Source organism: Taeniopygia guttata, chromosome 7, assembly GCF_048771995.1.
Source record: "Taeniopygia guttata chromosome 7, bTaeGut7.mat, whole genome shotgun sequence".
NCBI lineage: Eukaryota > Metazoa > Chordata > Aves > Passeriformes > Estrildidae > Taeniopygia > Taeniopygia guttata.
The window spans coordinates 17,632,767-17,650,778 of NC_133032.1; the positions used below are offsets into that span (position 1 = coordinate 17,632,767).

General features: G+C 38.2%; 1 protein-coding gene across 4 annotated transcripts in view; it reads right to left on the reverse strand.

Annotated features, from left to right (window-relative positions):
• The window catches only part of LNPK (lunapark, ER junction formation factor), a 51,090-nt gene extending 34,200 nt beyond the window's left edge, over window positions 1-16,890 (reverse strand). For 2 of the 4 annotated variants that reach the window (XR_003961320.4, XM_072932276.1), the window contains exons 1-6: window positions 16,742-16,890; window positions 12,897-12,978; window positions 11,659-11,703; window positions 10,291-10,478; window positions 6,971-7,029; window positions 3,749-3,789 (exon numbers count right to left, since the gene is read on the reverse strand). Coding sequence is in view for 3 of the 4 variants with exons in the window: in XM_072932276.1 (XP_072788377.1) it covers window positions 3,749-3,789; window positions 6,971-7,029; window positions 10,291-10,478; window positions 11,659-11,703; window positions 12,897-12,923 (360 nt within the window). In the remaining variant the exon portion in view is untranslated. Of the gene's footprint in view, window positions 1-3,748; window positions 3,790-6,970; window positions 7,030-10,290; window positions 10,479-11,658; window positions 11,704-12,896; window positions 12,979-16,055; window positions 16,204-16,741 lie in introns of those variants that run through there. The other 2 variants (XM_030277526.4, XM_030277525.4) reach the window with 2 other exon arrangements.
• Window positions 16,891-18,012: the final 1,122 nt, after the last annotated feature.

Consider the following 18,012-nt stretch of genomic DNA (forward strand, 5'->3'; position numbering starts at 1 on the left):
CCAGCACAGAAAGCTCATTTATAAACACAAACCAACACACTGACTTCTGGAACATTCACCATCCTGAAGCATAATCTTGGAAAGGTTAACTTGATGTTGAGCACTAACACAGCAAATTGCTCACACCTCATCTTTTTCCATAATAAAGTCTTCTCCGAGATCCAAAACTTCTCCTACCAAATCATTTTCTACTTTCTGTCAAGGGCCAACTCACAGCCTATCCTTATCAATAAAATTATAATGCTAAGAAACCCGAATCAGGATTGAACTCTCTAAGAAAGGTAATACCAGCCTAAGCATGATTTTTTCATGGAATTAATCAGATCTTAATAAAGAAGCATGGTACACATTCTCTTCCTCTGAACAATTGTATGGATAAACTCCTCAACAGGCAAACAGAATTCCTGTGGGAATGACATCAGGTGCCTAAATTGAACAGTATGAGTAATGTATTTTAGGCTTCTTGTAAAGGTAAGTTAGCAACCAAAGACTTAAATACTGGCATGGTGCAAACCATTCATTATTCATCATACTACTACATGAGTTCATAAACTGAGAATTACTTGGTATGTCAAACCGAACTATGAGGAGGTCCCTCATGTTCACACAAAGCCATGAAACTCATTTCATTCCATTGAAAATATACCAGTACACGTAGCAAAAGTTTCATTAAAATTGGAAATGCATCATTTAAGTCACAATAATTAAGTATACTTTGAACAGATCCATGCCAACATTAAAACCACCAAAGTAACTGAGCCTTTGTCAGTAAACAAGATTTTAAACTGTATTTTGAGTTTCCAGTTGCATATTTTCAGTACTCTAGCATTTACCAGTTAGACAAAACTGGGCTTATACAAGAACCAACTCCTAGCAGAGCTTTTATCACATACTCAAGTTATCAAAAGATCAATGGTTGTCTACACCTAAAAGGCTGAAGACAAAGTTGATTAAAGAGTAATTAATTTAAGTAACAGAACTCATGCTTACTAATGTAACTCCAAGACAGCCTTGAAATTGGAATACTTTGGTATTTTTTTCCTAGATTAACAAATGCAATTTCTAAACTATTACCTGAAATGGCTTGGAAGTCTGTCAAAGTATAATATTACACTTAGCCTAGTATTCAGAGTAGCTGAGCAAGCTTCAGCAAAGTTTAATTCTAAAATTAGCATGGCAATTACTATACTAGCTTCACAACTTTGTCCTCAGGCTAAGAATTAGCCCATCTTTAAGACTGCTGTTCCAGGTAAATTCTCCACTAATTCCCAGCTGTACCAGCTTAATACATGTCCTGTACCCTTGCTTTAATATGCTTAACCCTCTGAACTTCCTCATCTACCCATGTTCATCCTCATTAACTGAGAAACTCTGAGGCCAAAGTCACAGCTAAACAGTCACAAAGACAACCACAGTATCCCTCCTTATGATCAAGGAGGGAAACAAAGTTGTATCTTGAAGTAGTGCCTTAATTACAGCTATTTAACTTAGTCCCTACCCCCAGTTAATAACTGAACAAGTTCTGAAGTATTCACTAAGAAAAAACCAGCACAGTCAATTCTGTGAGAAGTATTACACAAACTTTGAGTCAAAGTACAGGATAGACAATACTAATAGTAATTTCCAGATGAATTATCTGTATTTGTCAAGTATTTTACCCACGTGACTTTGACTAAGTCACCAAAGCCAGAAGAGAAGTCAAACAGAAATTAATTTCTATTAAGCAGTCACTGCAAACCCACCAGGGCATTATAGCAGATGAGGAGCTTACACTATTTACAGGTAAGCCCTGTAACCACCTCATGTCCCTTCAGCATACAAGCAATGTCTGCAGGGAAAAGGCGGGCCACAGGACTGTAAAACACAAGTACTGTAAGGTTTTTCAAAAGGACAATTGTCTTCAATAGAAGATTTAGCCAGCAATTAAGTAGCTGAGCTGCAACAAAGTGAAAAAGCACAGATGTTGCAGCAGGCTTAGTGCCTAGACAACAATCTGCATTACAAATAAACAGGAAAAACATAATTTACTTATCCTAAATACTTTCAGGACCACAATGTAAATTTCTTAGTAACTAATCCTATTTGCAAACTCAGCAGCAAATCAGAATTCAAGAAGAAAAAATCCTCTCTCCCCATTATTTCACTTGATTTTTGTTTTACTAAAAATTAGCCAAAGGCACTCCTAAGAAAGTTAATCAAACAAAACAAAATCAAATCTGAGAATTACCAAAATTAAATTTTACAGAATGCAATTGATTCAGTGTTTTTATCTAAAACACTAATTATATTCTGTCTTGTTACCTGCATCCCCTTTCAGCTCATTTCAACATATTCTGTTTTATGTATAATTATCTAATTTTAATGCTTAATTGAATATCTTAAATTACGATGAACCTCCCAAGTTCACCTTCTGAGTAAAAAATACCAAAACTGCACTGATTCAAGAGGTTGCAGTAAGTCCTGTGTTTCTGGTTCCTTGCTAGGAGCAAGGCACCCACAAGACTATGTGATAATCACTGACCCTGAAAAATAGCTGACTTATACATTATTGGACTTCCCCGAACTCAGATTCACTAATCCTATTTAGAAGTTTGTCTTTAATGACTAAAGCTTGACTTGCATATATGCTCATGGCAATTTATACTCCCAGACTTAAATTCTCCATAGTAACACTATAATTTCATCATTGTCTGTGAAGTATTTATGCAGTTGTCCCATTTTTGCATTGTGCATTGTTTCATCCTGTTTCTTCTACAGTATGTTTTGATGTTTTGCAAAATACACATTTAGGTTTTTCCTGAATAATCTTTTATTCAATGCCTTTTGTCCTAATTGCTTCTCGCACTCAAAAATTCAGTATTACTAGTCTTTCTACAAAAAAAAAAACTCATTATTACAGAAAACTACAATGAAGACTTTACATTTAAGATTCGAAAAACTCTTTTGTTCTCCACTGTGCTTTTTCAGTTTAAAGAGCTTTTCCTTTAAAGCTACCAAATGACTATGTTAATTTGAAACATTGACTGATTTCAGTTAAGCAGTTTTCATAAAATAAGCTTAACATAGTTGTCATGCTCATGTTTTTCCTTCCTAGAAAATGTAAGCCACTCGAACCCCTTTGTATCACCATTACAAGCAAAGGACACATCTATTTAAATATTAGCAAATCCTCTTTACCAAAGGACAATGACATAATTAAGTTACAGGTTATCTTTTTTACATCTACCTTTTGAAAGTGATAAAACATAGATCATGACATAATACCAGACTCTTAGTCATCTCATTTTTGATACCTTTGTTCTGTGTTTTTTATTATTTCAACTACCATGGCAAAATCCAGAAGGTATGAGGTGAACACTTTGGGGAACTCATTAATAACAAAGCCTCATAATGGAATTTTTGGCATTTCTGGAAGGAGGAGGAGTTGCTTTGGCAGGGTAGGGTTGGGGGGGCAGAGAGTCTTTGGGTTGTGGCAGTTTTAAAGTTTTGCCTTACAAGGCAGGTGAAGCCAATCATGTAAGAAAACAGCTTCCTCTCTCAACAAGCTTCCTTATGGAGCGCAAATAGAGAGGAAACAGCTTTCAGTGTTACAAACTTCACAAGAGGGCAGGTTATCCAAGACTTGGAACCTTGTCCATCCTAATTTTTTCTTACTGAGATTAACTGTTGATCAAGTTTGTTTACAAATATCTGGCATATACCAGTTTTAGTGAACAATAACAAGCATTTTTCTTGAAGTTTTACTTACTATTTTTTTCTTTTGGGATTTTAAATCTTCCAGAGCATCATCTAAAAGAAGGACATTATATATTAGTTTTCAAATATAAATTAAGATAATTTCAGCACAATCTAAACATTGACATTGCCTTGTGAAATCAGGAAAAATTATGCATTGACCACTACCAACTCTAAACATCAGTAAACTCTGTATAAAATAACTAGTTTTTATGTGAAAATAAATCACTTTAAATGCTGAACCTGCTTATAAATTATAGCCCACTGTTATCTCTTTACAGTTATAACTACTAAAAAATTTTATGTACCATTTCCTCATTAAGCAAACCAATTCTAGCCAGTGCCCTGCTTTGACCTACATTAAAACTGGTACAACAATGGACCAAATACATTTAATCTCGTGACTCAAAAAAGCTTGAAGTCTAAGCATATCTGAGTACCAGATTTACTGGCTTCAGTATTTCACATAAACCTCTTAACACATACTAGTTTCAAATGCCAGGTTGATTCCAAGCTTCAAAGCTCAATCTGTTTCACCCTTTCTATACTCTTGGACTACAACAAAGCCCCCAGTTTTATAAAAACAGCTACCAGAAGGTCACGTTACTACAAAATGTTAAAAGACTTGTACAACAGGTAGGCACAAACCTAACCTGTCTAAGAGGAAGAGAGAGAAGAAAGGCCAAATGCATGTGGGATTCTCCTGAAAGTCAATGTTTGGAGCCTGACACTCTTGGAAAACTCACTGCAATAAACCATCACCTAACGCAGAACATACTCTCACCAAACTAGCTTTCTACTACCTCTTTTCACAGCAAAAAGATTTTAACAATAAACTACAACTTTTTACCCTTTCTCAGCTCTACTGAACATGGGCAGCTTACTTCCTGTAAAAACACACCTATTCTTACCCATTTTTCAGATTTAAAGAATTTTCAGATTTAGAGAAAAAGCTTTGTAGAACTAGAAGACACAAAACCAACCAAACACCCTTTTTTCTATTTTTACTATTTACAAATACGTATTCCATATCATTCAAAGTTACTTCAGGAAAACTGTTACTTAAAATTAAGGGAACAAATAATTACTTGAAATTTTCCAGACTGCGTATTTTGATCAAATACGCCTCTTTATTAAATGCGCAAAATACTAAAACTGGCACGCACATATTGGAAAGGTTATTATTTAGGCAATAAAAGGGTAACTACAACCACCCGCATTTGTTAACAGGACATGGAAAAAGACAATATTTAATCCTAGGATGGACAATTCTAGAAAGTGTGCATCTACAAATTACTAAGGTACCTCCTTTCACCAAATGTTACATTTGTATCAGAACACAGTCTCACACATTGCCTCACACAGATTAACAGCTTAAAATGCACTGCAATACAGTGTGGTATCATGAGCCCAAATAAACAGCAGAACACAGACAGCTATTAATGGTTACTCAAGAAACTGCAAGTGCTTTTGGTACAGAAATGTCTAGAACATCTTCAAGCACAGCCTTCCACAAAGCAATGCAATCAGTTTCAAGTGTGGATGTTTCTTTCTGACCACTTCACCTCCTGTACTCAACAAGAACCTCAAGAAACACCTGCCCTTTAAACATAGCCAAATGGCAATTACTGCAAATACTCTCAAGAAACCAACATATCTCCTCTTAATTAAACCTACAGAAAAAAAGGAATTCATACTAGAGAAGTCAATACCTGCAATATACCTCATTTATTTTCTCCAGTTTTGGGACAGATCAGCCTATATCTTTAACAGTTGTTTACCTGACCAGTCCTAAAAACTGAAATTCCATAATTTCATCACCTTCCCTGAAGTCTAGCTACTAATTTTCTTCACTCACAGCATCATTCCCAAATCTGGTGTATACCAATTATCCAGCACAGAGCTTTATTGTATTAAATAACCTCCTCCAGTGTCTCAGGATGTTATACTAACTTATCCCAGAATAAAAATTTGGCTTTGAGCAACTTGGTTGACACTTTGCTCTCTCAGTTACATTTTCTTCTGCTTTACTGCTTCAATCCTACATCTGATTTTTCTTTTTCAAATATAGGACTCTTATCTCTGAGGTAAAACACTTCATTTTTATCCAGTCTCTGGAACCACACAGAAATAATCCCTTTTGGCATGTTCTATCATCTACTAAACCCTTTAAACACAAGTTCAACAAAAGCACTAGACTTGCCTGTATGCTCAAAACAGCAATAAAGACATTTAAGCAAACTAGAAAAACATACTTTTTCTTATTCAGCCCATGAAATGCAAATCGTTCATTTCACCTCAGAAATGAATCACACAGTACCACATAATATATGGACAATTTTATTTCTACATAAAAATGTATGTTCTGTGCTTGCATATCAAATGCAAACATTCAGTTTAAGAAAAATTCTAAAAGTGATGTTTAACTTGTAAGCTGTCACAAATTAAATACATCATGCTGCTCTGCAAGTCATAAAACACAGTGCAACACTGAAGTTTTCCTGTATTATTGCTCACATCACCATGAGATATTGTTACAGGCTGGACTGCTTTCAAGGAAAGTCTCAAATTAATTCTAAATACTGCAGACAAGTGCCACAGATGCTGTTTTTAAATAGCATGCAGATTCATCCTAATGCAAAATTTAACAACTTTTTATATATATTTGAAAACCTCTATTACTTTTTGGTTTTGTTACATGACTTCCAATTTTCCTTAGCTCTCAAAAAAGCAGAAAAACACCCACTTATACCTTTCCCACTCAGGATAACGTAAGTATGCTTTGGAGAACTTGGGAGAGAAAAGACATCCTGACAAATAAATTAGACACATCTGCTATAAATCTCTTACTTTCTGTATAAGGCTAACAGATGACTGCTAGAATACTTGTGAGACACAAATATCATGGGAACTACCACTACTGTTTATATTTCCTTTCCTCTTCCTCCTACGTCTACACCATATTTTATTCCATTACACTTTTGACACATGCAAAGACAGGAGATAGCACAATTTTATAAGTGAAGTGAAAGATTCAGAAGATCCTTCCTGTTCCTTCATGAACTATGTGGCAGAACAAAGTTGAGCTAATACTACCCACTTCAATATTAACTAAAAGGCTTCTCTTGTCTTCCTGGAAGCCAAATGATCAAAAGCCTTTACATTATTAGAGTAAGCATTATTCTCAACTAGCTACATATTCAAAAAAAAAATAACATACGGAAAAAGTACTTACTATTTCTTTCTGTCCGTTTGGAAAAGAAAAAAATGAGCATTGTTCTTATACACCAGATTCTTTAGAACAAAAAAAAGAATTATATTAGTTAAAAAACATTACAGTAACCATTTCTGAAGTCATTTAGCAACACTTAGCAGATGAGATTTTATTTTACAAATACAAAGGACAGAAACCTTCAAACACTATTCATATAAAAAACTAAAAATTAAATCAGCATCAATATTGCTCTAAATAAAAGCATCTTCTCCATTGAAATTAACTGTTACTTAAGGCAGAAATACTAAGGCAGCAGCAGCAATATCACTTGCTAAAAAATGTTCATCTGAAAATTACTTAGTCATCACTTCTTATTTGATAGATTTATAATGCATTTTACCCAAAAAAAAAAAGAAACTTAGCAGTTGAGGCCCAAAATTAAGGCCAAGAGATTTGTGGGAAGAATTCTAATACCAATGAAAACCATGAGATAAGAGCTATTGTACAAATGTTCTCCCAAGCAGAATTAACTGACCTGAGTCCTAGTGGTTTTAGAGAGCCCTAAGTCTACTCAGTTTCTGTAGGGTTTCAGCTGACTTAGCTGGAGCAGTTTATGTAAAGATGAAGTTAAACTGATCTATGACCATTTTACAATTGACAGGTCTCTCTGCAATCATCAGGACTTCATCTGTTTTAAAGCTTGGAATTGCTTCTACATATTAAGCTGACACTTTTCCTGGTAAATTATTCAGTCTAAGCCAAGTGGCAAACTTCATACATCAAGCCATTCCAAGTATACAAAACCCTTCTAATGTTAATTAAATAATAGAGCCTAAATTAGCAATATTTCATTAAAGAAAAAAATTATCTTAAAGGCTAGAAAGGTCATCTGACTAAAAGCATGCATAAGAAAGCAGTCAAAAGGCTTTAAGAGCTTTCATAATTACTTAATTATTACGAACATCTTCTGTGTTTATACAATGGTTGCCCAGTTAAAAATGCCTTCAAGTATTAACAACACAGCCCAACTTAGGCAAGTTGGATGCGGCGCCTGGAATCTGAAAGCAGCCTATCCAAGGTAAGAGAAAAAAGAAGTATTCCATGATCAAACATGTGCTATAATAATTGATCTAACAATACAGGTGAATTTATCCAATTACACAACACAAAATGTGTCTTCATAAAGTACGAAAAGAAATAAATGTTTACAGGGTTTAAATTGTCTTAAATACCTTGTTACACAGGCAAAAGCATTATTCCTTTTTAAATGTATTCTTAATAGTCTTCTACCTAAAGCTGTATTCTAAATACGAAGTCAGACATGAAATAAAAAAGCATTTCCTCAGTAAGAAATCTGAGAGAAAAGTTTAATAGCAGACCATTTCAACCAATTTTACAAGAAAGAATAGATATTTCTGTGAAAATCACAACATGCAAATTAAAACTAGTTCAAATAAAGATCAGTTCAAGAAGAGCACCCTGCTAAAATGCTAACATATTTCTTCAACTTTTCGGGCATTTCAGTGTACATTTAAAATTAATGAAGTTATATTCCTAAAACTTAACTTCCTCTACCAACATCAGTAACTTGCTGAGACCCTGAGGGACTGACCTAAGGCAGAAATAACTTGGTGACTGACTGCAAGCTGGAAAAGGCAGACATACTCCAGTTTGATTAGGTCTGAAAAATCTCTAGAGCTATTACTGGGTGGCACCAGGCATTCAGCATGGAGTCACCTCTTGACCTAGAACAAAGACAAGCTGGCAGCTGCTTGCCATTCATATCTGCCAAAAAAAGCTGAAGGGGAAAAGCTTAAGGAAAAAAAATCTGATAAACAGTTGCAAGTCATAAGAGAACAACAGACTGATTTCTAAGTGCTAGTAAGCTGACATTTAAATCAGAATTTTACAGAGAGCCATCTTGAGAAAAATAAGCAGAACTGGAAGAAAAACTAGAGAATAAAAGTCCAACATGTAAATTCAAACCACAGCACTAGAAGCCATCACCTTCAATAATAAAAGTTTTCATTTCTACACTAATTCTAACACACCTATGTGAAAGGAGGCTGGTAATACTTTCTCTTTTACAGGCCTTTCCTATCAGCATGAACAAGCCTCACATATTAACAACAAAGACTTTTAAATGCTTGTCCTTAAGAACAAAATTAATTCATATTACTGCCGAAGATTAATTTGAACTCTAATTTCTATATTAATCCTTTCCACTCAAGATCCTGCTGCCCATGTATCCCCTCTGCAGGAGTCCACAACAGCAGCATACCAGTATATTTCAGATAATGCAGCATGACATACAAAAAGCATCCTCACCTTGGGGGTTCTCCACATGTCACATTATGCTGACCCACACTCATCAAACTTGCAAAGCCTCAAATATTACTTTGACTTTGCCTTTCAAGTCTAAAGCTAGGGCATCTACAAACCATCCCTTCATACACAGGTGCTGTACAAATGGAAGTACTTGTGTTCCTTTCAGCAAATTAGCCAGTGCACTGCGCTCCCCGTGGGTAGGCTGCTCCCACCTCCCTGATGGTCTGGGAGGAAGGGGAGGCAGCAAACCTGCTGTTCAGTGAGATGGGAGCCCATTTTGTTACTTTTAGAAAAGTAGATTTCTTAGACAACAAAAGCCACTCATCAAGATAAGCAGCCAATCAGCTCAGTGAAACAAAGGCAATACTTTCTCTAGTTCACATACAATGAAGTCTATATAGTTTCTTGTTGAAGAAAACAATGATTTTTCAGAAAAAAAGCTAATTATGTAAAAGTAGTTCTCAACACACTTAGGGTGATTACCTTTCAAGTCCATTCTCTGTAATAGTCACCTAACACTAATGTTAACACCTAACACTAACACTAATGAAACTAAGTTTCTCTGTTCATTCTTGTATTTTCCCAGGTTTGTACACTACATTCTACATGAAGGTGACATACTTTTGGTTACTTCTGTACAGTAATGTGACTTCTCAAATTGCAGCAAAAATAAAACCCAAGAAACAGAGTGAAAATAAAACCCTTATACTAAATAACCTTACAGCTGTTCAGACACAGCTCTGTAGCCCCAGTATAATTTTGTAAGCCAAGTAACTTTAGATGCTATTATCTTTTGATAACTTAGTTCTATACTAAACCCAGACCCGTGAGAGACATTCTCCTCAAAGAAAGTATCTGCCTAACTACTTGAATCTTTTCTAGAAGAAAAAATTCAGCAAGTTATGACATCTCAAGAATTGTCAAAGTAAACCCAAACCCCTGCTGAGATGTATTTTCCATCTCCTTTTATAAAAGAGACAGCAGTTAGAAAATAAAAAAGCATATTTACTTACATCAATGGAAACGCAAAAAATGGAAGTGTCATTGTCAGCCTTGCTGTCCATTCATCAGGAAGACACCACAAATATACAATTAAGCAAGTAATAAGGTAAAGAAGTGAGGAGTAGAGAAGAAGCCTTCCAACCCATAGTTTCTGCAGCCTCTGATTTTTCTCTCTAAATTCTTCTAATGTCTGTATTTCCTGCAAATAAATAGGGTTTGGCCTTATTAGTGCAATTAGCAAGAGGCTTTACTAAGCTGCCTTTAAATGTTTGCTAAAATCAGTCCTATCAATCTGATACTTGATGAGAAAAGTCAAGCAGCTCTTTGATAAATGACAATATTTGCCCAAAGATAACTTTCATAGCATAAACACACTAATAGGGCTATGATACGGGCCACTTGCACCTTATTAGCAATTGGTAAGAGAAGTTAAAAATCAGCACTTTTTCACATCTGTAATGCATTAGTATATTTGGGACAAGTGAAAAATACCAGTATCTTATAAAATACCAGTATCTTACGGCAGTCCTTACTGTCACATAACTCACTACTAACCATACTTGGCATTCTAAAGCTTTCATCAGGTATCTGTGGAATTTTAAATACCTCTGACATTTTTCTACTAACATAGTGACTTGCTGGAACCTTTCCACTATTTTACTTGTTTTCCTCTCAGTACTTTCCTCACATTAAGAGTGCAATCATGAACATCTGTATGATGCTTCTTGTATATTAATAAGTGATCAAGCAATGCTCTGCTACAATAACTATTTTGACTGTATTTCAAGTGACAACAGAAGTACTCAGTTTCATTAAAAGGAAAACAAACATATCAACAGCCTATTTCAAAACAGTTAATTTCCCCACAGAGTACAGATACCTGTCACAAATGCTGGTGAAAAAATCACAATTGATTACTGAACAATCTATCCAGCTATTCTGACCTTACTAACTACCACTAGAGTTATAACTTCTGCACATAAAACCATACATTGAAGCTTTTCTAATCAACCTGATAAATGGAACCTTGCATTAGTCACACTTTCCTTTACATGGGACTTAAACAATTAGTTAAAACTGAATTGTCTAATCAAGGTACCTTCATACTCATTCCCAATTCAGGCTCTCTAAATAAATACTTGCCCTGTAGTTTCTCTCTATTATACAGTATTGATTTTTTAAATGCCTAAACAGTAAGGGGAAAAATTATAACAATTCCTCTGATATGCAGAATCTCTACTACTGGAATAATTACCAAAATAATTTAAAATTTCATGAGAGTATTTTATCTAATGTGAGAGAAATATATGGCCAGCAAAATGGATGTATATTTCTAAACAAAAAAAAACCAAACAAAACACCAAAAAGCAAACACATACCTTATCTATTTTTTCTAATACTTCTACAGTGGAAGGCTTTGCCTGCTTACAAGGGAAAGAACAAAGATATTAATCTCACGTTTAAAAACTCGGTATTTTGTGGATTACTGTACATTAACAGTTTCCTAACAAAAAGACATACCCATAGTACTTTAGTGTGACAAATAGAAGGGACTGTAATGAATCATTATTTTACAGCTGGCATTACTCTTATCTGAAAGCTCCTCTCCTACATCACAAAAAATAAAAATCTATAATGCTTCTACAGCAATAATGAATGTGTAGGTGGAAAGCAAAACAAGAACTGAATTGATGAGTGGCAGAAATAAGCAAAACACAGAATATAGAGAGGAAGCCCTAATCCGAGTACTCCAGCTTTTTATTACTATTCATTCCACATAAGGACACATGGAGTAAATAAAACATAAACACCTGCAAATAAGGGCTGTCATCACCAGTAAAATTCCCTATAGGAGCAACTGGAAATCCACCTTCTAGGAATCCTTCCTAATTTCTGTGAATTATCAAGCCACAGTCTTACCCCACCCTTCACACGACAAATTCAAAAGCCATAGCTCACACTGTATCTCCCTGAAAGCAAGTTTCTATTATACAAAACTGACAGTCTACCTAAAGTTTCACCTTTAATGGAGTTTTGTATGGAAGACTTTGCAGTCAGTTGCTAATGAGCAAAGGCAAACCTAGACTCAAGCAACTCGCACCTGCCAGAAGAGTAGTCAAAAACCTAAAGCCTCTTCTTCCTCCTAAACTCAGGACACCACTCAACAACCAATAAAAGAAGATAGAAAGACAGACTTGTACAGGAGTAAGTAGCTACCAAATTATTAGTTTAAACAGCCAGAAATGTATTTTGCACATACCCATTTTTACCTAGGTCACCAATCTTTTAAGACATAGATGCTGCAGTTTCTATCCCAATGATGCATCACAAAAGAATTTAGATTTACAGAAGGAGTTAAAGCTTTATTTTTTTAAGTTAACCAAGCCAATGGCAGACTGGTACTGCAAAGGAAATGAAGCACAACAGCAGAGTTTCACAGTTTAGTGATTTAGTAAAGAATACTTTTGGTCATGATATCTCACTACTGGACTTTTAAGTGACATACTAACAAAAAAAGTTCAGCACTATCATTCAGCCAGCATTAATAGTCAACAAGTCCTAGATACTCCCATCTTCTGGACTAAAGATTATTACATTGTTACACAATGTTACTTACCCTCCATCTTGAAATTAATCCACCCATCTTCTATTGTGGACAAATGCTGGCAGAGCTATCAATCTTCTACAAGAATTCACAGCTAGAAATAAAGCATTAAGCACTTAGGAGTAATCTAACAACATAATCAAAGATTCTCAAATTCATTCCAACATCTTAAGAAATCAAAATCTTGTATAAATCCATTGTCTAGCTATCTACCCATGTGCTATTTTTAAATTCAATTTTCTGATTTATAGGCCATCCTGTATGTCTGTTGATCAGCTCAGATGTGGCCAAAGTTATTTTTATTTTGGAAATACTTAACCAGCAGCGACTTCTCAAAAACACAGGTACAAATGAACTGCAAAAAGAGACACCAAAATACTCCAGCAGAAAAACAATTTTAGAAACTTAGTATTGGGCACAATCATTTAAGATACTGATTTCCAGTTATTTCCTCTGCTGCCCCTAAGCATAACTCAGTATTCCTTTTTAGTTGCAACTCTAGGCATTCAGCATTAACACCCTGTTAACATCTCATCCTGTTCATGAGAAAATTTCTCAAATAAATCTATTTCCTTTTTATGTTCTCATCAACAAGAATGTGCTGTGTACTCAGTTTTAAGTTCAAAGAACCAGTTTCAAAGATTTCATTTGCTATACAAAAGCACTACATTGGCAGGTCTTCCCTGCACAACTCACAACCCAGTCATCAGCACATCAAATAACTCTAAAACAATTCCAAAGGGGCAAGAGCAGCTCACCTCACCCTAGGCAAACCTGGAACCCAAGAACAACATTAATTTGGTGATCTGGGTCTAAGCTCTTGGAACAAAATAGTAGCAACTTCCCATTACAAGATAGTTGAATAAATTGAACCTTAGTATGGCAGACTTTCTCTCTATCCATTTAATATACAATTTAACAAAAAAGTAACCAGTTCAAAACAATCCTAAGTAAACTAATGCTCCATCCCAGCCAGGACTCAAACCTTTTTCACTCTGGAATGAAATGATAACACTTAATAAAACAAAGCACTGATCTAGGTAGACAGATATGTAAGTGATCATTATCTTGCTTATTAAGTTTCTTTGGCCAAAAATGGAAAGATATATTTCAACCCAAATTTGTTTTCAAATTATCTGAGGCCATTAGAGCAATTTAATATGTATAGGATATAAACTAGCACAAACACTGCTGTAGTCTGGTAACCTCCTTATCTTTTAGGAAAGCCAAGGACTTCAGTACTATAGATCCTACTGGTGTCAGAAACCAATCCTTAAAGATAAGGAAATCCATATCAGAAATGCCACAAGAACGAAGCTAGAACAGATGGGCAAATTATCTCCACTGCTGCCAAATTAGTAGCACAAAGGGGTGAGATATAGAAAAAGCAATTACCCCTTGGACTCGAACAAATTCTCAAAATAATCACTACAGCAGCAACTCACCTCAGCAAAAGAGCAGTCTTTTTTTTAAACACACAATCTAACACCAAGAATTTTACACAAATGTGACTTTGCAATACAAGCATGGTTTTGCATTATGGATATTGCAGTATATCTGAGCCTACACTTTCTTCCCAGATATTTCTACAGAGAGATAGCTTTTACATTGTTTTGCAATAAAGATACTGTGTCAAACAGCCAACTGAGAAGTCTGTAAAGCCAGCACAAGGCTCCCAAATCTAGCTTGTTTCCCTAGCATTAAAAAATAGCACATAGGTAGATAGCATTGCCACTGCCCTTAGGAGCAATGGTGGCTCTCAGCTGTGGGAGTAGAGAGACAGAGATGCTCACATGGCCTTTGTGTGTGCCATTTGCCTTCAAACCATAGTTTGAGATCCTCTCCACTAGAAGTCTTAGAGGATCTTTTGGGAACAAATTATCCTTGAGCAACTGGTGGCTCTTACTTATAGCAATAACATATTCACAGTACTATTGCTACACAAGGTTGTTTTTTTTTTAATACCTGGCAAATGCTTGGAAGAGAAACAGGTTCAACAAGTGTCACTATGCATCTGATTTTACAGGAGCTAAAATGATGACAGGCTTTAGAGATGCTGCTCTGCAAGTCTGCAATGCTACCAAAACCCTTCCCCAAAGACGTATTAAAGGATTAGGACCACTAGATTCACATTTACAGTTCAGTCACTGAATCCTCAATGAGGAGGTGGAAAATTTTCTGTGATTACTATAGAGTGGCTAAGATGCTTTCCTTCTTCCCCTCTGTTCTTCTTGACATGACAACACAAAGTGTCTTCAACTGCTTCAAACTCTCCTCCTTACCTGCCACTCCACAAACCTACCACTAATATCTATCCTACTATTCATGGCAAGAAATCATCCACGAGTTACTTCCTTCCCATGCTCTAAACAACAAATTATTGCATAGGACTTTTCCCTTCTGAAGACTGCACTGTAGCACAGAACTGTGCATTTCACTGACTAAGGGGTAGAGCAGTTGGACTTATTTCCACACACATTATCACTGATGCAACACACAAGACAGCTGCAAATGTCTTAGGTTTAAAACAGACAACGGAAGCATGAAAAAAACTGAACAGAGAAGCTTAAGAAAACACTACTATCAATTTTATTACATGACTCTCTCAAAAAAATATTTATAGCAGCTCCTCTACTCACAAAACATTCAAGTTATTTATTAAAAAGGAGAAGTGCCAGACTAAGAGACCAGAGCAGAAAAAGTTTCTCCTTTGAAAGAGGCATAAATCCACTAAGTCATCCACACCCATACACCCAGGTGGAGAAAATAGCCTCATGATCTCATTACACTTTTATCAAGTCAGTCTCAAATTTCTTCAGGCTTCTTAATGTTTTAAAGATCAAAGTTCTCCAAAACTCAGTCTCCCAAGTAAATTTTAATAACTGACATGCTGAAATGCAAGACTGAATAACATGAAGAGAAGACATATTGCAAGGAGAAAAAAAAAAAAAAAAAAAAAAAAAAAAAAGGAAGTTAGAAACTTGTAACCGAGGCTTTGCATACAGTCATACAGACCTCTCCCCTTAAGGAACAGGCAATAGTTTTGAAATAGATATTTTTGCAAACTTAGTCATTCCACTTTTTGTAAGTATTTTTAGATATTTACCACTACAAAGAACACAAATTCTGCCTTTCAAATTGAATCTCTAGTTTTGCTCGCAGTTTACTCACAATTTACTGGCATCAGAAACTTCTACTGGGACCAAAAAAAGTTTCTCCAGCTGAGTGCTGCGGACAAGGAAACAAGCAAAACCAAACCAGGAGCATCACCCACCACCTACCGCTAGCCTGTCCTAGGACACCACAGTTACAACAAAAAACTAAACTTTTTTCCATTTAAACCTCATTTTCGGCTGTTTTAGTCTGGATGCATCCCACAGAAGCCCTACGCTTTGCAGAGCCTCAATTAAAAAGGCAGATTAGTTCCGGCACGGACTGCACAGCGACGGAGCGAGAAGTGGGTGGGTCAGGCGCTCTTTTTTGAAATCTAACCCGGCGCAGCCCGGCCGAGGGGCGGCCAGCGCGGGCCGGGAGGCGCTGGCCGAGGTCAGCAGAGCCCCCGGCCCCGGCCGGGACAGCCGCGCCGCTCCCCGCCCCTCCCCGCCCCTCCCCGCCGCCGGGGCTTCCTCCTCAAGGCTGCAGCACGGCCCGGCCCGCCCCGCTCCCCGCGGCCATGAGGGGAGGGAGCCGTGAGGGGGCACCTGCCGCCCTGCCCCGCTTCGTGCCCTGGGGCCGCTGCTTGAGTGCTCCTATGGGGAGCGCCGGGCGGCCCTCACCCGTCACCCCGCGCCCCTCTCCCACCGCGGAGCCGCTCGGGGCCGGGCCGGGCCGCACGTCCCGTCCCCCCCATCGCGTACCTGCCGCGGGCCGGGCCGCGCATCCCGCCCGCCGCCAGCGCCGCCGCAGGAGAGCGCGCCGCCCGGCCGCTGCTCCCACCAGGCCCCGCGCGGGCGCCGCAGCCAATCAGCGCCGCGCTGCCGCGGGGCGCGCTGGAGCGGGGCGGGGCCGCGCGGCGGGCGGCGGCTGCGGGGTCGGGCGGTTCGTGTGGGAGCTGTGCTCCGCGCTCCGCTCCATCCCTGCTCCGTACCGGATCCCTGCTCCGTACCGGATCCCTGCTCCGTACCGTACCCGACCGTGCCGTGACACCGGTGCGCCTCTCCCGCCGCGCTTCGCGGCCCGGCCCGGGCGGTGTCCCGGGCGGCTCTGCCCAGCCGAGGCCCGGCGGGCGGTGTCGAAAGGCGCTCACCGCCGGCGGCGCTGCGGGCGGCGAGCCCGGCTTCCTGCGGCTCTCGCTGGTCTCTTACAGAAAATAAAGGTGTTTTAATGCAAAAACGGGGGAGCGTGAGGGTCAGACGGTCATATGGAGGTTTGCAGGCCTCATGACGCTGGTGTCAGCCAATGAAGCTGTGCTGACACAGGAGCTCCCGTGTTCTGCAGGCAGGCGCGGAGTCCCCTTAGGGTCACAGCGCAGGGCTGCTCTCACCGTCCCCTTCCTCCCAGTCGGCATGTGTCTTTGGAGAGAAGCAGGACTCTGAATTTATTTAAATTCCATTACTGTAATCACAATGTCCTCTCCCTTGGTGGTGTACTTCCATCAGGTTTCTTAACGTCGCTGGCACTCATCCCTTGCCTCATGCCAAGAGGACACAGGAACAGAGAATAAATACTTGCTCTGTGCTTCTGACATGCCCTGTTCAGAAGTTTTACCGCTACACTAAAACAAGTGCATGTGCATAGATGTGGAAGAAAGTCCTTCCAAGTGCCTTGTAGTAAAAATTGCAGTGCAAAAGCTGTACATCTTCAGCTGACCCTGCATTGTTGAACTTCTTGCATGTAACAGTGCATCTACCCCCTCAGGGAGATGGGGGAGATACTAGGAAAAGTCAGAGATCTCATGGGTTGGGTTAAAGAAAAGTTTAGCAAGTGAATGAAAGAAAAAAAAAAGTGATGCAAGGGGAATAACTAACCACCTCCCACAAGCAGACTGATGCCCAGCAAGTCTTCCAGCAACTGATGATTCTGGAAGACGAACCCCCCTCCTACCTTCTTATTCTGCAATCCCAGTTTTATTGCTGAGAATGACATTATATGGTATGGAATATTCTCTTGGCCAGTTTGTGTGTGCTAT